Source organism: Drosophila bipectinata, chromosome 3R (genome assembly GCF_030179905.1).
Source record: "Drosophila bipectinata strain 14024-0381.07 chromosome 3R, DbipHiC1v2, whole genome shotgun sequence".
Classification (NCBI taxonomy): Eukaryota; Metazoa; Arthropoda; class Insecta; order Diptera; family Drosophilidae; genus Drosophila; species Drosophila bipectinata.
Genome location: NC_091739.1, coordinates 25,693,510 through 25,714,516, shown reverse-complemented (window position 1 = coordinate 25,714,516; position 21,007 = coordinate 25,693,510). Strand labels below are relative to the sequence as shown.

Below are 21,007 nucleotides of genomic sequence, written 5' to 3'. Positions count from 1 at the left end.
TCATTGGCAAATTGGTCGATAGCCATGAACAAAAGTTTTCCTCGGTTAGCCAAGATTGATAGTCGGTCCAAATGTCATGGTCCATTTGTATGCCGGACACATGGACATCCGCACCCACCCCCAATCAAAAAATTTCGCTTAAATATTTGCGGTGCTTATCGAAAAAAATTTGCAGCCCATTGTCCGTGCGGATTGATGCAATTTTAAACCCGCAACGAACAAGGACATCTGCTCAAATATTAGCTTATGAAATTGTTTAAAATGCCAAACACTAACCCATTCACCCTGGTCACGCTCCGGGGGGAGAAGATCTCCGATGGCAGGACCCAGGCGGTACAGGAAACGGCGTCGTAGTCCTTTTGCCAGTTGCCACAATTTATCATAATTCAATGCATGGCATGTCCTGTCAATCACTAAATTCGACATCGACATGACCATCGAAAGGGTGAAAGGGGCACACACATTAGCCTCGGGCTGGAGGGTGGCCTATAAGGATGATTGCACTTAAAAACTAACTACAAGTAAATATAAAAATTAAAAACTATAAACTATAATATATAAATATAAAATTTAAAGAAAACTGTCGAAATTCTTCGCTTACCAAGGATCTTAATGCGTCAAATCTATACATAGATATATTCAATTAGAGAGGCTCTATTTTATGAGACAATTTTAAGTTTCTTCCGGTGCATTGGTTGACACTTTTACAAGTGACTTATGAATTATTCTTTGTACTTCGCTCTGTCCATCTGAAAATCCAAGAACTTTCCTCTGCGTTTCGCTTCACTCGCTAGATTTTTGGTTGGCTTTTTGTGTTTTCAAATCAGATTAGTCCTTGGAAGGGGGTGTACGATAAAGGATAGATGGGGTAGTCAACAACATGAAAGGGTCAATAATGCGACTCGAGACGAAGACGCCGGCGTTTATCAAACAGAATTTGCGATTCGAATGAACCATTAGACACTGCCCACTGATAGACAAGCGGAACGTGATCCCAGATATGGCTCATCAAGTGCATTGTCAGGGGACCGAAAGGGTTAATCGGCTAGAAGTAGGGCTTACCACATTATCTTCTTAGCAGACAATTTCCTATGCCGACCGGACGAATTAGGCTTAAGATGATACATATTTGTAAAAGGAACATAAATTTTGATATCATATGATACTTTATTTTATTCCCAATCCCACTTTTAAATGTAAAGCTGATCCATCTTATTATACATAATCCAAGTTTCCTATATATTTCATGAAAAGACTATTTTTATAAAACTGATCCATTACAAAACTTTTGAGAGTTATTGAATTGTACAGGGCGACCGATTAAATGTTTAGTTCAAGTTCCTTTAGCAAATACCAGTCAAGTAGGGAACTACTTGGCTTATAAAATGTGTATGATCACAGCAAAAAGTAAAAGGCCTATTGCCTAGATTTAGACCAGAAGGACATCTAACTTGATTGCAAATGTTAAAATTTTGAGGATTCGGAGAAGATGTAGCGAATTGATTGTTGTAGGTTAGGAAGACATATTTGTGATCAACAATTTTATACATCCACTGGGGAATTGGGATTCTGGGAGCTGTATCTCGCCATAAGAAAACTTGTGTCATAACATTGCTGGTGCTCGGCAATTGCAATACATCAAGTGTTCCAGTGCAAACCCTTAAAGTTCTAGTTGGGTTCTGTGCGGCAAGACTTCGTGCCCAATTTTCGACAATCTTCCAGCTACCTTGATTTCGATTCTGACTTTGCGCGACATAATTCATTGTTTTAAATGTAGCTTTTTGTAGCATGTGAAAAGAGAAGTCGTTGTTCGGAACTAAATGTCCTCGTTGGATGGAACACTGATTGCTCGTTACATATGGCTGGCCCGCTCCCAGTTCCCGTTCAAAGGCATTAAAAACACCGCGACATGAAAATGCAGCAAATTGAGCTGGAGTCAGACCGTCCGGTGAGAAATTATTGTTCCGAGTAGCAGCTAAATGGTAAGAATAAACAATTTATAGTAGTTAATATTTACTTACTTTACTCATTTACTTACTTTCTGAGCTGTGAATTATATCGTGAATGGTGAAATGGGGGGTTTTCCAATTGCCATTATAGCAGGATCGGTAAAGCTGTAAAAATTTAGTTTGGAATCTATTGTTTGGGTTGAAGTTAAATCCTATATGGTGCATGGTGCAAGCCCCTCGTGCAACTGAATTACCAGGAACTACAGTTAATTGATTAGCATTACAAGTTCTGCTTGAATATGAATTGTCGAATCTATATGTATTCCTCCTTGAGTCAAATTGACAGGTAAGTGTAAGAATTGGCTGACTGCCGCAACCCAAATGCACTACATTGTTGAGAGCCACTATGTTGGAAAGCTGGAGATGATATTCATTCCTCGCATCCTGGTAGTACAATATAAAGCCGGATTGCAGGATCTGTTTATCGATTTCACAGTGAGCTTGTGCAGTTCCCATAACTAGAATAGAAAATGTCTAATTTATCGTGCATTCTGTCAATTGTGGTCGAACTCTGCTTTCCATTTTCACTAGTTTGTATTGTGCTCCCTTTATTTTTACCACTAATTGATTGGCTCTTGGCTTATTGTTAATATACTTACAGAGAAATAAGCCGAAGCTGACAATAAGGGAACGCAGATGATGCATCTTTCCCACTCCAGGCTTGGAAATAGACTGATCTCCTGACTAAATAAGAGATTCTGTTTGTTCGCGAGGAAAAAATGAATGCGAGTGGTTTAATCACTCATTAAACAAAATAATATATATATTTCCAAGAATTCCAACCAGACGGCGTTATTCCGAGCTTTTATGAGATAAGACCTGCTATAAATACCTGATTTAAATCAGGAATAAAACACAACATTGATATAGTTGGGCGATCCTCATGAGAATTTAATTGTTAAATCTATTTCTTATAACACGAAATATATGCTCCGACATATATGCTGCAAGCAAGTAGAATGTCTGCGAAGTGAAGGCACTGCGAAAACTAAAATACCCCTTGCAAGTGTATAAACCCCCAAGTAATACCCATCTGAAAATCCCAAAAGTTCAATAAAAAACCACAAGATTTTGATTTATAGTTTACATTTATTGTTTATTTATTTAAGAACTTGCTCGTCTAATTGACAGAAAAAGTATAAAGATATAGGATGTGTATATGGGTTGTGCTTGAATGTCTTCCTATGCGAATGATCCCTTTCGGCGCGCGCCACTTAAAACTAGGCGAAATCTCGGCGATTGCATAAGGAGGAACCCCCTCCCGAGGTCTTTGGAAACTCAAAACTCGAATTGATAATACTCTTCGCGTGCGATGATAAGAATAAGAACAGAGGGCGTTCGATTTTGCTGTGTGCTGGAGTTGTACAGATAATTTATTGGCCAGTCAAGAAGAATTGAAAAGAGGAACTTTTCAGCGTGATAATGGTTGGATGACGGGTAACCTCGGGAGTAGGCTCTCGGATAACAGATAACAGAACACTATACGATGTCGACTGGCTGACAATTTTGAGGTGTAGCTGGACTGCTTCATCATCTTTGTCTCCTTACAGGTTCTTGTCGAACAGGAACTCGCCCAACTCGCCGTGGGTGGAGAGCATCTTCTTGAGGGTGGTCAGCTTGCCAGCCAGCTCGCGCTGTCCGTGGAGCTGCTCCTCCAGATAGACACCGGTCAGGTAGTCCACCAGGTGGTAGTCGTTGTCCTTGCTGGCCTCGCAGGTCTTGATCACGTCGCGGATGGAGCGGGTAACCTTGGTCTCCAACTCGAGGGCTTCCTCCAGGGCAGCGGCACCATTGTTCCACTCCTGCTTGGCAACAGTCTACGGAGGTGGGTTAAGGAATTCCAAGGGATTAGTCGCTTGAAATTCAAAAGGGTTCAAAGTTAAACTTACCGGCACGGTAATAAGGTTAGTAATGCTGTCGGTCAACTGGCCACGCATGGACAGGTACTCGATGAGCTTGGAACCATGCTCGCGCTCCTCCTTGGCGGCGTTGAAGAAGTGCTCGGCGAATCCAGGGCGGTTGACGGTGTCACGGGCGAAGTAGGCACCCATGGCAAGGTACTGGTACGAGGCGTTGATCTCCTCCTGGATTTGGTGGCGCATCTTGTTGATGCACTTCTGGTTCATGTCGATCCATCCCTTCGGAATCTCGGGGACTTCAAGAGAGCCTGTAAGAAGTGTTCAATAAAGAGTTGGTTTAGAAAGGGTTGTTATTTGAATTGGTAGTTCTTAAAAATAAACCTAACTTCTCCAATTTCAAACCGGTCCGGCGACCATGATCTAGATTTTAGTCTTAGGGGTTATTGGATCAAAAGTTGGAAATGTATTGAATATCTGGCGCTTTTTTTAAAAACAAAGTTTTATTTGGAGAAGCTTGACTTTGGCTAGTTCCAATATTCATTGGAAACCTTTGCAACCCTGATCTTGACCTTCACCATGGTTGTGGTTTTTGTTTTGGTTTCGGTTTGGGCTTTGACTTTGCCGGGAGGCCTCGTTCTTCAGCTCTCTTGACACACTCTTGCTTTCTGGCTTGGCTGAGGGAGGGTAGGTTGGGGGTTACATCTATTGCGTAAACCATTGTAATAGCCAGAAGTCGTGCTTAAAATTCCGTTGTTTTCTAGAATCGTGTGCAAACTGCAGCTGCCAGCTGTGGCTCTCTTTGAAATGCACTTTTGGTACCGTGCGCAGCTCTCTCGCCGCCATAGCAACGGCATTTGTTTTGGTGTCGGGTCGTGTGCAAAACCATGCTCCACCACCACAAGCCCCAAGCCCCAAGCCGTGTGCAAAGTTAAGAGTTTCAAATAAACCGTTAAAATTTCAAATGAAAGCGAAACTGCCATTATTTATGCAATTTATGGAAAGGGTTTTATAAATAACTGATATTGAAAGACCGGTTATCATTTCCCCAAAGCGTATCGGAAGCAAAACCGAGAATTAATTGTAATAATAAATTGTGAAATTTCAGGTTTGACTGCTGCAGCAAAGAGAAGACTAAAGAGAGGAGGTCAGACAAAGGCGCATGCTCTGCGGTCTCTCCAGGGGTTTCTCTGGAGGTCTCTCTGTGTATTGCGTCGAAATTTATTGTTTTTTTCCGCTGACCTGCCTTTGTTTTGTTTAAAATTTATCAAATAATAGTACTTACACTTGAAGTCTCCATAGGCTTGGGCCACCACGGCCAGGAGCATCAGGCTTGCGAATAATTTCACCATCTTTGATCGTCGGGGGGAGTCTTTACACAAAATCACAGAACAAATTTTCACTTGAGTTTAGTTGTTTGCAATAATGCTTGTGTTCGAAATGCACAAATGAGAATGAGGCGACACAATGTTGAGCGACAATGTTAAATAGGCGCACCGCACTGCTTTCTCTCTATCTATTTTTCGAATTGGTGGGAAGGCAGCCTTTACACACACTGGCATAGAAGGCGAAGGCCTGCTTCAATTTCGTTTGATGGGCTTTGATTGGGATTACTCAGATTTCCAGTACCTTCTTGACAGGTTTAATCTTCCGTAGCGCTTGCCGTTGTTCGTTTGCTGAATGTGAATTCGAACTGTGCTCCAAGTGGCGAACAAAACACTTTTAAACGTTCTCGCTCTCGTCCGCCCCTCCGGGTATGTCTGTGTGTGTGTGCGTAAGTGGGAGAGTGTGCACTCTTATCTTTTCAACATGTCGCCGCTGCTTTGTGTGCTAATGGCTGATAATTGAATATTCCCGATGAAAGGCGTACTTAATTTAATACACACGTCCTCAATAACGCTTGGATACTCGAAATCTCGGGTTTCTAGTCGCAGATAATACCAACGAAAACAAACATGGCCGCTGATCTCTGCGTCAGCTGTTCTTTGTTTTTGTTTTGATTGTGAGCAAGAGAGGAATTTGAAGCAACACGTCATGGGTTGCCAGGCGCTTTAATTTCTTTCTAATTCGGACTTGACAATTTAATTCCGGTCTTACAATTTTGATTTGTCACGTTCGGTCAAGGGATCAATCAATGATCAATGATAACTACTAAATATGATGACGGTTCTTTTCGGGTGCCAATCATTATAAGCTACAAATGACACTTGATAAGGGAGACCAATGCTGGCAACTATGTGTTAACTAGCATGGAATTTTCTTACAATGGTGATAAGGTTGCATAAGATGGTATCTCTGAGGGTTTTCTTAAAATGTGGTATACATTAATACGTCTTAAATCAATACTTTTTTATTCAAGACCCATATTAACAGATATCAATCTCAGTAATTCCCTTGAAACGCAGATACAAAGTGCATCCACAGTCCAATGACCATGTTGCACACGTTGACAACCCTGCACGTGACTCACAATATGGGAGCCCCAGTAAGGCGGCCATAGCGGCCATATTGCCCCAAAGCGGACATGTACTGAGCGCAAAACCAGAGCTCTCTTTGACACACACACACACACACGACGCACACACATGGCGTGTATGTGCATAGAAAGAGTCGAACGCGACGCTATAAACAGCAGTTGCGTTTTTGATTTCCAACAAGCAGCACACAAAACAGCGCTAACGACAAAGATCGAACTCATTGAACACAATTAAAGTGAGTTTAATCAATTACTAGCTAGTTAGTAAGTGTTTTGTCGCGTTCAAGAAATTCGCAAAAAGAAATTCCCTAATATGGGCTAAAATTTTCTAAAAGAAAAACAAATTCCGTGAAAACATTCCGATGGGGGTTGTTTGTTGTGAAAAACAAAGAGAGAGCGAGAGTGGCACTGTGGGAGGCGAAGAAAATTCAAGAAGCCTCTACGACGCAAAAGGGGGAATACTGAAAACAAAAACAGCCTGCGACCTTTCTGTCTTTGTTAAATATTGTGAAATTAATTCCCCTTTTTCGATTTCCACATTATTTACAGTAATCTGAAGCAAAGATGAAATTTTTCATTGCAATCGCTCTAGTTGCTAGCCTCAGCTCTCTGGCTCTGGCCAAGGAGGAAGAGTACTGCCAGAACAGCGTGCTCACCGCCTGCTCTTCGTCGACCTTCTCAGGTAAGTAGCACACTCCGCTCACCCGCAGGTGAGAGCATGTGCGAAGAGAGTTTAATTTGTGTTTGCGTATTGTCGTTGTTGCTTTTCTTTGTAAAATAATAAACAAGCACTCACAGGCTTTTTCTCAGGCGAATGTAAGTAATTAGACGACGTAACTTGAATAAAATCGATGGTTTTTTGTTTCAAAACTAAAACACAAACACAATTCTTAGGGCCTACCAGTTGAAATGGCTTAAATGACCAATTATTTTAACGCTTGTTTTGTTTATATTTTCCTTACTCATAGCAAACTCTATCTGTAATGCCCGTTTCGCTGGCATCGACCATATTGAGCCCGAGGTCCAGGCCTACATCAACTCGCAGCTGACCAAGTCCTATGACTACCTGTTGCTGGCCACCCACTTCAACTCTTACCAGAAGAACCGCCCCGGCTTCCAGAAGCTGTACCAGGGTCTCTCCGACCGCTCTTTCGACGACACCATCGCCCTGATCAAGCAGATCACCCGTCGCGGTGGAATCGTGGACTTCAACACCCGTCATGAGTCGCCCGCTTCCGTGAGCACCCAGCGCAGCACCCTGGAGGTCGACGAACTCCACTCCCTGGCTTTGGCTCTGGATAACGAGAAGCAGCTGGCCGCTGGAGCCACCCATGTCCACACCCGTGCCACCCACGCCACCGAGCGCGACCCCGAGCTGGCCCACTACATCGAGGAGAACTTCCTGGGCAAGCAGGCCGAGACCGTGCGCAAGCTGTCCGGCTATGCCAACGACCTGGCTAAGCTCATGAAGGTGCCGGACCCATCCCTGTCCGTCTACCTGTTCGACGAGTACCTGCAGAAGCAGTAAGACGTTACTGAGGAGTCTTCTCCCCCTCCAACACACTATCTTCCTTTCCCTCAAAATTGCTCTCATCATCCCGAAGATAACGTTTAAATTTGATTTGTTTCCTTGGTTTGTTCACCAATAAATCGCAGTGCAGCAGCAGCATTATCAAAGCAATATTTGAATGATTTATACATACAATCCTACCCAACATTCACCTTGATTTACCAGCACGCCAGCACACCCGAGATTGTGATAATGTTATCATTATTAAGTTAGCAAGTTCGCCCCAACAAATGTATCTTTAGCCATGTATGTTACCGCGTGAACAAATAAACACAACAAAGTAACTAAATATCAACTAGAAAACAGCAAATTGTTTCTGAGATAAGGATTGGGCTTGGGTCTTCACTAAGTCCACATGGAGGGGCGTTTGGTTGAGTTTTTTTTCTTTCAGCCGAATGAATGCTGATAGAAGTCCAGCGGGAAGTGGACTTTGGATACCAGATGAAACAATGTCACTTACAATCGTGTAAATTCCATCAAAACATGCAGTTTTGCATTTACAAAAGTACTTATTGTATGTAGATGCGTTCTAGTGGTTTCCAAATGTACATATTTTATCATCTTATTACTCATCTCCTAGATCATCCGTAGTTCTTAAATTTTAAAAACTGAGGAATCACTAAGAAATAATATGTAAACGAAATCTATAACTATTTTGGAATATACATTATTTTTTATAAATAGGGTTTCCCCAAGAAGAGGATTCACCCATCAATAGTAAAGGCTTTTGTTAGACACCAATAATTATCCACCCGATACCCTATAGCGTTGAAGAAATCATTCAGTCTACAAAGTAATCTCTTAAGAAATCTTTGAAGCTTAAAGGAGCCGACTATCTTATCAATGACACGCTCTTCTGCCTGATAAAAATGGCCACGTTGTTTGGCGATGCCACAATAGATTCCATGACACAACGGAACAAAATCACTCCCTCTGCCTCCTTACTTATCACTGTCTGCTGCACACGGCTTTCGCTTGGGTCGTCCGGAAAAGTTCCGGCTGAGTGGGGTCCGAGCGCCATCTTGGCCGCCTGCTGACTAAGCCGGAAACCTCCGACGAAATGACGTGGATGTCGCCTTTTGATGACCGGAATGTCACATCGTTACGTACGGCGATGCAATCTCTGAGCAGCTCAGATGCTTTTTATTGTACTCTCAGTCTGCATCGCAGTTTCCTTATCAATATTATTTTGGTGTTATGTAAAGATAGGATTTACTTTCAAAAGGCAGATGTTTATTTTGCAGATTTAATTATTTTTTGAAATATTAAAAAATAAATTTTACAAAAAGTTTCCATATATAAAGCATATATTTTAAACAAGTTTTAAACAAGCTGTTTTAAAGTAGTACTCTTAATTGAAAAATAAATTCAAAGAAAAAATTCTATGGAACATAAATAACTCTCTATGTCTGTATGAATATGGGATTATATTTGCAGTATGGATCCGGGCCACGCATCAGAGCAATTTATCAATTAGCGACGCCCATTCAATGAGGACTCGGCTCATATCGCCGAACATCCGGATACGGTCCACTAGCACGTGAAATGAACGTCAATTTGCCATTTTAATGCCGCTATAACTACTCAGCGGATGGGAGAGGGTCAGGGGTCATCAAATCGCAGCATCCGTATCATCAGGAGAAATAGAAAGCGGATCCATGTAATAACTGCGTGCTCTCGTGTAATTAGAATATGACGGCCATTTGGGATCATAACAGTTAGTGCGGAATGAGATTGAAGCTGATGTGGTGGCCCCAGAAGGGTCCTGGTCCTCGTCCTGTGTCTCCAAGTGCGTGCAATGGTCATTAAATAATAATCCACTTAATATTAATTGCCTTGATTTGCGGATGAATACTGCCTCAATGATATTTCTTAAACCCCGAAAGCTATATAAAATATTAGAGGGTAGCTAATTTGGGTAATTTGTGGTACATTTGCCAAAGAACTTAACTTTTATATTTCTAATTGTTCTCGGAAACAGGTTTGCTGTGCCATTTCACATATGCCCTGAAATGGAGCCCATAAAAGGTGTGTCTTTAGCCCAAAATTTTGTATTAATTTATGCATTTTAATAAAAACGTAAAGCAATTACAAAGGGTTGAGGTTGAGGCTGAGGCATAGGTTGTGGGGGTTAAAAACTATTCGAATGGCCAGATGTTGTCAAAGGATTTGGGATATGTCGGTTATTATTCGACATCCAGACACTATGAATATGAAAAGCAGTTGTGCGTTCGTGTGTCCAGGACATGCGGGGAACACATAATATGTATGCAAAATAGCAATTTAATTTCGTTTTATTGCAATGCCATTTGCAGCCAGTGAAAGGCAGCTGCGCCGACAGCTCCAGCCAGGCTCCCCATAAATAATCCTTGCAACTCCCACCCATTCCCTGCCACCAAAAATCTTCTCACTCGCCTCACTCCAGCTCCTGTGAAATTTTAATGAAAAGTCTCGTCTCCTGGCTTTTTGTTTTTCGCCTTGTTTTCGGTGGCAGGCAGACGGGCCAAGAAATTATTTGCGATTTTTCATTAACAAATTTTTGCATGGTGCATGGAGGAAAAGTGAAGAGCAAAGGAATACTTGTTTTACAAACAAAACCTTTTATTTTTATCACTAAGGCTTGAAGAGCTATAAAGCTTATTGTTGACTAATTGTTTCTGGTATTAGTTAGAATTGTTATTAAAAGTGATTTAATTGATTCCGTAATCTAATCATCTATCAGAGTGCTGGTGTCTTATCAACTAAAGTTAAATATTGTTTCTGCACACGGCTTACGGGTAGTTCAAAGAATTAATTAATCAATATTATTTGTTAACTAAAAACTGTGCCATATTCGCCTTGATTAGTTCCATAACTTTTAAGAAGCCAATTTAATAGCTAGTAATTAACAGAATAACTTATACAAACCACTTTTAAACCACTTCAGTGGCTTCAATACTCAAGTAACTAATATTATACCAACCTTTTAATTAAAATCCAATCATTCCAGAATGTGGGTATTATACCAGATCATCAGATTGTTCCTAATAGAGCCATTTCCCTTGCCAGGGCAAGAGTTGAAATCGATAGCTCTTGAAGCAATTTGTGCAATAACATCAAGCAGGGAGACGGGGGGATAAATTTCCTGGGGGACTGCTCGATTAGCCAGGCAATCGAGTGCTGAGGTAACAGGTTTACATGCAAACAAATGTGTTTGGTTGGAAAACAGGGGTTTGACTAATGGATTTCCATGTGACGCGATAAGAACCGAGAGTAGTCAGTCGGTGATAAGCGAGCTATTCCAGCCCTTTGTTGTGTTTTTCTCCCTTTGCGCAAAAAATAATGAAATTTCGCAATATTTCGCTGAGGTTTACTCAGGGGGATGGCCCTTCATTATTTGATGCTTTTTGCAACCTGATCCTGAACCACCCCTTGGGCTGTTGATTTTTCAGCTGCTCAATTTGCATGCATTCACTTTTCAAGGTCAGTGGGTAAAAACAAGTTGCGAAAAAAACAGAAAATAAAAGTTTGCAAATCGCATAAGACACCCCATCCGAGCTACCCCGATATCACCAGGGGGTTGCTATTATAATTGTTGTTTTTAATACTCTTTCTAAGGATAATACTATTTTTGAACATTTGTTATATATTCTATAAAGATTGTTTTTTAAATTTTTTAAAAATATTGAAAACTAATGATAATATTTAAAACTTTCCAGATACCTAGATAACTACTTAAAGCTACCCATGCATGCTTAGAATATAATTCAAAGACCTCAGTGTATTAGATCCTTCGGCTCCAGATGCTGGAATATTCTTTTGTTTTTCAGCTCTTTGAGCTTTTGCGACGCAGGCCCTTAAGCGGAAATGGTCAGAAATGACATGTGGCCGGCAATTTGCATACGCACACGCACATTTGGCAAGGACTTGTGCTAGCCCACACCCAAGATCTGATTCAGAATCCGACTCCTGGCAGCTGCTCCCCTGCCCGCATCCTGAACTTCTGAATAATGCGTGAGCCAGGCACGCGCAGAGCCAAAAAGCTGAAGGACGAAACTGTACCCCGGTCTTATCCCTTAGGGTTGCAAATTATTTCAGCCCACAAACTTTGCAATCAGCGTAAATTCTGATTCAGTTTTTGTCTGCGGACTGCGCTTCCTCAAATATTTATGGGAAAACCTCACTGCACTGCCACTGGCACTAAATTAAAATTCAATAAATCATAATTTGCTTTGATTTGTCTGCCCAAATATTGCACTAAATCGTCCTTTCTCTTTCGCTTCTTGGCAAGCCCTGTGTATTTGTCTCTGTTGCTGATTTCATTGTTGCATTTGAGTTGGACGGAAAAAAGTTTATCAAAATTTCATTAACGTCTGCGTTTTTGTTTAAGTTTTGGCTTTCCATTTTGGCAATTATTTCGCCCAGGAAAGAGACAGCCACTAAGGAGTAGAAAGAGAAAGAGAGGGGGCTAGAGCGAGAAAAAGTTTTGTCTGAAGAGGCGGACAAACTTTCGATGTGCAATTTTTCCGGTCGAAAGTTTTCACTAGTTTGATTAGATTTCCACTCAGACTCCTGTCGTCTTCAGTCCAGTCAGCACACAATAATTTAACTTTAATTTTTCCGATTTGGTTGTTGCACTTTGTGTTGTTATGGGCGCAACCTAACCTCACTCTCCGACAGGACTCTAACCTCACTTTTCTAACCGGACTCGACCTAACCACGAAATGTTCGCATTTTCGGTCGCTAATTAATTTCTGCGTGTGGCCAACGACTTGGCTTGCAGCTAATTGTTATTGTTTTAACTACCTTGAACGACGTCAATGCCTCACCACACCACCCCGCCCCACCCACACCCACTCACCACCAATAGCCGCACCATTTTGCGGTTTTCAAAATTCAGAGAACGTGTGTGCAGCAAGGCGAGAATTTGCGCTATAAACATAAAAATTAACGACTGACAAAAGGTTGTAAAAGACAAAGACGAAGAGTAGTTGCACTTGGGCGAGCTGGGCCCAACCCCGGGATCAGCCCCATAGTTTTTGGCTAGACATTAAAATCAGTTTTTACGATCCTGCCACACCCACTTAAAGGAATTCCGGGTGGAACGTGCTGCCAAGCGGCAAGCAGTTGATTAAAAATCAACAGAAATCAAATAGAAGTTCACAAAACAGAGAAATTTATGGGAATTTAGAAACAAACTTAAAATCTTTAAGTTTAAAAACCTAAATAATATTTTAAATATTTTTCATAGTATACTTTTCAGGGTCTTTGTGACCACTTCTCATAATGGATAGAGTTATTTGATATTTGAAAGAAGGGCGGCAACTTCCTAATCCGCGACAACTGCCGGCGGAAAAAGTCTCAAGATACTTGTGTTTCGAGAAGACGAGTGAGTGAAATTCCAGCAGCCTAAGCCGCTTACCTCAAGTGCCCCAAAACGGTGGGCAACACTCAGCCGCACAATTGCGACAATTGCTGCAAGTTGCCGGTTGGACAAACGGCGGACGGATGGTGACAGCGCGATTAACTCGCTGTAAGCCATAAACGCTTCTCTGGGCAACTTCCTTCCAACCGCCTTTCATATTGTCACTAATTTCGTATGCATGAGCTGAAATGAAAAGCGAGGCGCAAAGGCAAAAAAAATGTATATATATAAAATGGAGAAAAATGGGAAGCCGTAATCGGCCGGGCCGTTTTCATAATACGCCAGAGAGGCACTTAAAAAATCAAGTTAACGCGGCAGCCACACAAGGATCCTCCCTCGCCATTTACTTCGCAGTTTTTTTCTCTGACTTTTTCACTGGCAACATTTTAATCCATATTTCCTGCAAAGGCAGCACTGGAAAAAATTATAAACTTTAAAGATTTTGTATTAATATGATTCAAAATATTTTAATCTAAGCTGTGTTAAATAATTAGTCCTCCCAAAAAAACTTAATAAAATTGTTTAAAAAACTTAAAATCCCATTTCAAAAATTGTTTTCTTCTCGTATATAGCTCCTGTTGCTGCTTTTGTGGCTGATGTTGCTTCTGTGGCTGCTCCTGCTGCGGCTGTTCCACTGCCGCCTGGCAGACAATTTTAAAAGATAATAGCATTTTTTTCCCCACTCCGCCCTATGCTGCCCATCGTTATGGCCAACATTAATGGCAACAACGTAGACGCGTACAACAACTGCAACAAGGATTACCGGGAGCCACAAAGTTGCCAGGATCCCAGAGCCCAGCTCCTAGCCATCTGGCAGCTGCAGACGAGACGAGTTATTGCAGCCACTGGCCCGCAACGGACTCCACCGAGAAGAACAGTCTCCACAAAGTGGAGGCCATCTCCTGCTCCTCTATGTAGTTCCCAAAATCGAGAGACCAGCGACAAGAGCAATTCGCGCTTTGTGCGAGGACATGACTAAAATTAGCATTTGACCATAAATTGGGCCATGCACTTGCACTTGGCCAGGAGCACAGGGCGGTAATGGGCACATCGTCCTGCCGGCAGGATAAAATGTGAAAGGATAAAGAAACAGGATGGCGAGCAGCGCCAGATGTGCTTAAAGGCTTTAAGCAAACGGAAATGACACTCGATAGGATGAAGTTAATGGCATTTAAAGGATGAAAGTTAACTGAATTAAATCAAGTTTGGAAAATTTAGTTCTATGAACTGAAGTAATATTACTGAGCTAAGGATGGTCAGCCCAACCTTCAGCCCTTTTGTAAACAATTTCCTACCCCAACCAGCAAGGATGGACTGTTCCTTTCCTAAGGACTATCATGAAATTGCACTTTCCCCCTTGAAAAACTGAAAGCAAGAATTTTACTAATTTACATGCACTTGGCAACAGAACAGACATGAGTAGGCTTTGAGGCGGTGTCACCCAATGTCATCTGACCCCCTTTTGCCACCCACATCCCCTCCTCTAAAAGAAAGCCCATGGATGTCAGTGGACTGACAAGATAGGGAGTCCACATTTTGACCAGCCTAATGGCGGCGCGTCAAACTTTGTCAACGTTATGACAACACTGCAGTCAACTTGGCTTTTGGAGTTGGTGGTTGGGGGCAGCTGGAGTCGGCTAAAGTGGAGCGGACGGGAGGTGGACTGTCTGAGGGGGTGGCTAAAATAGGGGTACAGGTCGGTGGCTCAGCAACAAGGCAACAAAGCAACCGCGACGCGACGGCGGCACGTAGAACGAAACTTACCAGCAAGATAAGCAGATTTACTTAAAGTTTGCCGAAAGTCAAAGTCTAGGTCTCCCGACGTGCCCCTTGTTGCTGTCTCGTTCTAGTTTTCCCTCGCACTCACACTATCTATTTGTCAGATTCCAATTCGGAGATAACCCCGCCACAGGCATTAGTTGGTTTTCCTCATTACCTTGCTGAAATCCGCGATATGTGGACACCCCGTAAAGATTCGATTTGTGTGGAAAAGGATTTGAAAAATATTTCTAATATTTACATATTTAGTTAAAAAATTTGTGAAAAATTTAGACAATTGTGATATCTTTAGAATATAAATCTTTTGTATTTAAATCGAAAGAAAAGTATAAAAATAAAATTTTGGTGGATATTCCTAATCGTCTCTAAAGTCTCTAAAGTTTGTAATACACAAAATATTAGTGACCAGGACCGTATATCTTACAAAAATATGAGCCAAATTATTTTATCCTCTATTTATTAGGTAGGTAATATTTTTAGAAAGATTAAATTAAAAAAAAAAACTTTACAGTGTTGAATATTTTCGGTAAAAGGATTTTAGAGACCTCTTCATATACAATTTCCTGCTCTCCTTAGTTTCTGAGCCACTCCAGAGTTTTGTAATTACAACAGCATCTGATTAGCCAGAACTTTGGAAAATTGCAGGGCCAAAATTTTAGAGAATGCTGTTGGAGACTATACGGCTTCCTTTTGTAGAAGGACGACGCCATGTGCAACTGGGGGGGACCAGCCAGGAGTTGCCTATCGATAGTGGCGTGTGGTTTGCCTCAACAGGAGCTGACTGTTCATTCACATTAGTCGCAGACTGAGTGCAGTGATTGCAGGTGGGTGGCGGTGGAGGTGGAGAGGTGAGTCGCCAGGTGACAACACGTAAATGCAATCAACCGGTGCGCACGTAGCGATACGCGAATATATGAGCCCAGTCACAGTTTCATTTCGGTAGAAAACTTTTCGCCGCCGTTCACGTAGGTGACTCAAATCGAAGGGGGAGGCTTTTGTGGTGCAGGAGGAGAAGGTATTTCGCCCTGTTTGAAGTGGATTAATCAGGGCATTTAGCGATTGACGAGCAAAGGCGGCGGGCGACTGGCGGCGCCCCTTGTCTCGATTCGGCCGTTGTCACGTATCAGTTGGAAAACATTTTCTGCGCGGTATGCTCGCAGCTCGAACAAACAGCTCGAATGCAAAAAGTCGCCACAAAGTTGCAATGACAATCGCTCAATAAATTAAATAAAATTCCCGATATTTTAAAAGGCTTCTCCGAGTTGCTGACAAATTGAATGACGGGAATTTAAGTTGAAACGAAAGCCACAGTGATGGATAGGTTTAAAAGTTGGTAGTCATACATAAATTTAATCTCAATTTAATACTCAAGCCCAACAAATCGTAATAATTGCAAAAAAAGGGAACATCTTCAGGCAATGCGATTTTAATAAAATTTTCTAAAAGACATGCTCCCAACTGTCTGAGGGTGAGTTGAGGAAAAGAAACCCCAAAACTCTGTTTATCCAGCAACAACATCATCAAACACAACCTAAATCGGTGGACTTATCAACGCTCCACAGAGCAGCCGCAAAAACAATAAACCATTTGGCAATTGTCTTTCTAACATCCTGAAAACCATCTCAGGACCTCATTCGAATCCTGTTTCTGTTTGTGTTCCTGGTCGAACTCACGTCGTTTGATGGGCATAAAGTGAAATAATAAAACATTTTAACTCGACATTTGATGGCTGCTTTTATTTTTATTTGTGCGGCATAGCGACCGGCAAATAAAAACAGAACCCAAAACCGAAACCTAACTCCGGTTTCACCTTGGAGCGATTTAATTTTTACGATCCTGTCACAAAGGAGACAGAAATCGTAAACGAGAAGATGGATGCCACCGGGAGGAAGACAAACTCCTTGTAACGAGGCAAAATTTATGCAATTAGAAATTAATATTATACAATTTGATCCATGGCCTTATGGCCGGGACACGCGCATCGAGTGTCATAAATGTTAGTAACTGCATGTTTATGCCACAATTTGAATGGGGGCGTGACCTGACGGCCTTCCAAGGAATTCCCTCCTCCATCCTGCAACAAAATTTTAATGCGCAGTACAGCCAGAAATTAATATTGTCACCGTGAATGGGATTGGATCTGCATTGTTTGGCAACAAATTCGCTTTGCATCCTCTTCCCATTGGCGATAACTTTTATTAATCATTTAATTCGGTTGTAAAAAATGGTGGTTGTGTGGGTACAGTACTGGCGGATGTCGATAAGCCTTAAACACAACGTGGGAATCTGCCAAGTGTTCGCCAATGTCCAGGACTGGGATTACCCTGAGGGATTACCGCGAAAGAAGTATCCAAAAGATACAAAGTCATTACAACGCAGCGCATTCATAATTAAAAATGTTTACACAAATCAACGGCTTCGGGGAGGTCCTGTAGGAAGTCTATGAAACGCAATGAGCGTAATGGAGTTTTATCCTAATTAGTCAGCAGAAGGATCAGACTCAGGAGTGCCCTGAATATTTACCCCATACTCTCTATTATAAAAAGTGTATATCTTTTAACATTTTTCCCCGTTTTAAAAGATTCTTTCACGAGTGAAGATTAAAAATTCAGGCCTTAAATACCTATAAGTTGCTGTACTTTTTCCAAACTTCATTTCACACAAAACTCTTCCACTAATCAACAGCTGAATTAGAAAATCAACCTCCTGAACTTTTCTCATTTTTTTTTTAAGGACTCTTACTCGAGGCAGCTCCTCCCCCTTACCAAAAATATAACCCCGTGGCTAATTACTAATTCAGGCAAAATGCTCGCTAAAAAAATACACCATAATTCAATGGATCCGAGGGGTGGACTTTCAAGTACAGGAAGCTACAGGAACAGGGGAAATCCAATAAATGGAACCAAAAATGTGCGTACATCAAGGAGCATTGCAGAGGATGAGGAGGCGGACACTTTGCATAGCTAAGTGAATTTCTAGCTGCATAAATCGAACTTTCACTTTTTTTTGGGTACTTTCTTTCATTTTCTTTGTCCTTTCAGCACTTGGCCATCCAGGACACGTAATGCTGGACAAGGAGCAGGAAACGGAAACCGAAAAAGGTCTCGGGGCGTTGCCTTCTGTATGAAATTAGCATAATTTCTTCAACAGTTTTCATTATGTCTGAATTTTAAGTAATTTTTTGTATTTTATCCAGGCTGGAGCATATTTTTTCCATTGCAATTAAACGTGTAATTACTCGACTGCTTAAAAATGCCAGCCAGCAGCACAAGGGTATGGCTGATGTCCTTTCGTCCGTTTCCCCCTCTCTGATTTCTAATTGTTGTTGTTTTCATTTCATTTCTTCGCTTTTCACGGAAGTTTTAACTTGTTTTTATTTGATTTTCTCATTTATTCTGGTCTGAGTTATTAGTGAGCTCTCATTACCGGAATTACACGGAGGGATGGAGCTGGCTTCTGTTTTTTTTTGTATCCTGTTTACTTGTTGTGACACTTTCAAGTGGAGCGTAAAGGAGATAGGATTCCGGGATCGGAAGAGGTCGCGGGAGTTTACTTTTTTATTCGTTTATTATTTTAGCTTAAACGATTTTTTTTTTTTGTCCTTGTTCATTGTGTTTGGCTGCACTTTTTTCCCCGCCGCGACATCCTTGTGTTGGTGTCCTTAAAGATGCCATCGCTATTGGACACTAATCTCTGCAGTAAGTCCCCTCCCTTTTTGCTCATCCGACTTCTTTTCGGAGCTCCAAAGTCAAGGCAGACTGCACTTAAGGACACTCAGGAATCAGACTCTCTGTCTGGCGCAAAATAAGAGACAAAAAGCCGGCGGAAGCAACAAAAGATTCGATACAACAGAAATGATTTCCTTGGACGGAAAAGGACGAAATTGGCAAAAACGCGAATGTATCCTAAGGAGAGTCTATTAGCGGACAAAGGAGTTGAGGGGCGGAGAGTTTTATGATTTTGATAGCATGTGACAACAGGATACATGTCCTGTGCTCTGTGTCCTGGAAGCTATTTTCCCTCAAAGATGATATTCCCATAACAGTTTTTATGGCCTTCGATAATGCCTAATGGATGTGTCCAACTCTCAGGCAAATTAGATGCGAAGGAAGTCGAGGAGGCGGGCTTCGGCAATTAGCAAGGACAATTGATGTTCCTCCTTATCAGTCCCACACTCTAGCTTGTTGGAAAAAAAACAAGGGATCATCCTACAGGGTTTTGTTTCGCCAAATTGACTTTAAAGGTTTCAAGTACAATTTACAAACTTCTTAAGGACGTGACGCGATATGTGTAGCGATGTTTTACCACTCGAGAAGGTAATTCTGAACTCCGGAACAGAAAAAACCGACAAAGCTCACTTCATGCGTGTGCGATTTGCATTCTCATCCTGTTGCCTGATGGGAAATATCCTGTATGTGGGAAAGACTCGTAAATTTTTTGGCTGTGCGTCCGCCGTACAAAAAACTCTCCTTATTTTTCAACCTCCCGTCTGGCCCATAAATCATATGCAGCCAAGTATCTGAAGCGAAGAGAAATGAGACAGATTCGAGCATTTTTACGCTTCGACGGGGAAAATGCGTTTTTTTTGGCAATCTGCTCCACATCTTGGAGTCTGTGTGCAAAGTTTTCAAGAGGAGAACGATAAACAAGTTCCGGTATAAATATGCCAAAAGTTATAAGTAAGATATAAGAACTATTTAATCTGTTCCTAAAGTACTAGCCAAAGAGAAAAATTACTTCAAAATAATTTTTTTTAGCTTTTAAAAATAATATTCATAAATATTGCACAAAAAGATTGGTTTTTATTGGTAAATCAAACGAATTTTAATTCAGGAAACGTTCCTGGAATTCAGTCCCTGAAAAAAACTACAATCAGATCCACTCAGATCAGCCTTCTGGGATATGCTTTCGAACTTTCATAATAATATTTTTCATTAGTTATGCCTTATTTTGATGTGATTTCGTCGCTTTGACGAAGCTTGTCTATTTGCTTTTCATTTGCACTGCAGATTAACGATGGCCCGGAGAGAAAACGGAAAACTCCAACTAATCGCAACCCTTTGGGCGCGGAAAAGCAATCTCAGTTTTTAGCCAAAAGGGCCAAAACTATCAAAACTATCTGGAGTGACGATGGTGGCAGGGAAAGCGGCGCACCCGGGACACAAATGGGACATGCAGGATGCCCGGGAGACGCTCTGCCAATTAACAGTTACATGTGTTTGAAGGAAATAATTGGGTTGCGTGACAACCAGGACAACGGCGACATGGTGAAAGGGGCGAGGGCCGGGGCGGGATAAATAGTAAATAAATAGAGCTGCTCTATTAAAAGCAAACAAACCCACACGCGGATAAACTATGCAATTATAGTGATTGCTGATAGTGCGTCATCGTCATCATTGGGGCAAGGCACCAGGCACTCTCGTCCTTGTTCTCGTCCTTATTTCCAGTCCAATCATAATCATCGTCATCATCAAAGTCTGCCGCAGGACAAAGGCGTTGCTAAAGTTATTAACGCGTCATGCGGCGTCAATCAACTTGGGGCTTCCCCAGGACAAATTTGCATGTGACTACACTAAGAGAATATTTAGTTTTTAAAAATGTTTCATCTGAACTTTAATAATAGACTCTTACATATTAATTTAACATTTTTCCCAGTGCTCTACAAGGAAGAATACTCACCCCTAATCGAAAAACCCAACCCAGCTCAAACCCCTTTAGCCATTCCCAATTTTTTGGGCTAAAAAGAGTGGAAAACGTGCCTTTGCTGGTCCCGAAGTTTATGTTAATTTAATTGCAACACCAACCGCATTAGAATAGTTCCACGTATCCTGGCAAGGATGTGTTTTGGATGGCAAGGGTTTCCTCCAAGCGATTGATGTGTTTGCCTTTTGCGGCTGCTCAGGTCGGTTGCCA

General features: G+C 41.6%; 3 protein-coding genes and 1 long non-coding RNA gene across 8 annotated transcripts; 2 read left to right on the top strand and 2 right to left on the bottom strand.

Annotated features, from left to right (window-relative positions):
- Positions 1–1,175: 1,175 nt before the first annotated feature.
- On the bottom strand, positions 1,176–2,712 carry LOC108121867 (uncharacterized). The gene is made up of 3 exons (XM_017236167.3): positions 2,609–2,712; positions 2,039–2,467; positions 1,176–1,975 (listed from the first exon to the last, which is right to left on the bottom strand). The coding sequence occupies exons 1-3, from the start codon at positions 2,652–2,654 to the stop codon at positions 1,344–1,346; spliced, it is 1,107 nt and encodes a 368-aa protein (XP_017091656.3). The 5' UTR covers positions 2,655–2,712; the 3' UTR covers positions 1,176–1,343.
- A 366-nt stretch (positions 2,713–3,078) lies between these two features.
- Fer1HCH (Ferritin 1 heavy chain homologue) lies at positions 3,079–5,572 on the bottom strand. 2 transcript variants are annotated; one of them, XM_070280896.1, is made up of 4 exons: positions 5,151–5,572; positions 4,417–4,542; positions 3,899–4,176; positions 3,079–3,826 (listed from the first exon to the last, which is right to left on the bottom strand). In XM_070280896.1, exons 1-4 carry the CDS (start codon positions 5,215–5,217, stop codon positions 3,554–3,556), a joined length of 744 nt encoding a protein of 247 aa, XP_070136997.1. In that variant the 5' UTR covers positions 5,218–5,572; the 3' UTR covers positions 3,079–3,553. The 2 variants fall into 2 exon arrangements, with proteins under 2 accessions (XP_070136997.1, XP_017092099.1); XM_017236610.3 differs by lacking the exon at positions 4,417–4,542 and having other exon boundaries at positions 5,151–5,570.
- Positions 5,573–6,422: 850 nt separating this feature from the next.
- On the top strand, positions 6,423–8,214 carry Fer2LCH (Ferritin 2 light chain homologue). The gene is made up of 3 exons (XM_017236608.3): positions 6,423–6,577; positions 6,891–7,023; positions 7,310–8,214. The coding sequence occupies exons 2-3, from the start codon at positions 6,906–6,908 to the stop codon at positions 7,867–7,869; spliced, it is 678 nt and encodes a 225-aa protein (XP_017092097.2). The 5' UTR covers positions 6,423–6,577; positions 6,891–6,905; the 3' UTR covers positions 7,870–8,214.
- Positions 8,215–15,428: 7,214 nt separating this feature from the next.
- Positions 15,429–20,274, top strand: LOC138926644 (uncharacterized). 4 transcript variants are annotated; one of them, XR_011443230.1, is made up of 4 exons: positions 16,168–16,423; positions 17,828–18,004; positions 18,136–18,195; positions 20,104–20,274. It is a non-coding gene; the product is annotated as an uncharacterized lncRNA (long non-coding RNA). The 4 variants fall into 4 exon arrangements; XR_011443229.1 differs by lacking the exons at positions 16,168–16,423; positions 20,104–20,274 and adding an exon at positions 15,429–15,557 and having other exon boundaries at positions 18,136–18,335; XR_011443227.1 differs by lacking the exon at positions 20,104–20,274 and having other exon boundaries at positions 16,170–16,423; positions 18,136–18,333.
- The last annotated feature ends 733 nt before the right edge of the window (positions 20,275–21,007 follow it).

Coding starts and splice junctions, on each gene's coding strand:
- LOC108121867 (XM_017236167.3), bottom strand. CDS start 2,654: ATGCATCATCTGCGTTCCCTTATTGTCAGCTTCGGCTTATTTCTCT. Junction 2,468..2,608: donor CAGCTTCGGCTTATTTCTCT/GTAAGTATATTA, acceptor TTTCTATTCTAG/TTATGGGAACTGCACAAGCT. Junction 1,976..2,038: donor TATAATTCACAGCTCAGAAA/GTAAGTAAATGA, acceptor CTTACCATTTAG/CTGCTACTCGGAACAATAAT.
- Fer1HCH (XM_070280896.1), bottom strand. CDS start 5,217: ATGGTGAAATTATTCGCAAGCCTGATGCTCCTGGCCGTGGTGGCCCAA. Junction 4,543..5,150: donor AGCCTATGGAGACTTCAAGT/GTAAGTACTATT, acceptor ACCCTCCCTCAG/CCAAGCCAGAAAGCAAGAGT. Junction 4,177..4,416: donor TCAAGATCAGGGTTGCAAAG/GTTTCCAATGAA, acceptor CACTTCTTACAG/GCTCTCTTGAAGTCCCCGAG.
- Fer2LCH (XM_017236608.3), top strand. CDS start 6,906: ATGAAATTTTTCATTGCAATCGCTCTAGTTGCTAGCCTCAGCTCTCTG. Junction 7,024..7,309: donor CTCTTCGTCGACCTTCTCAG/GTAAGTAGCACA, acceptor CCTTACTCATAG/CAAACTCTATCTGTAATGCC.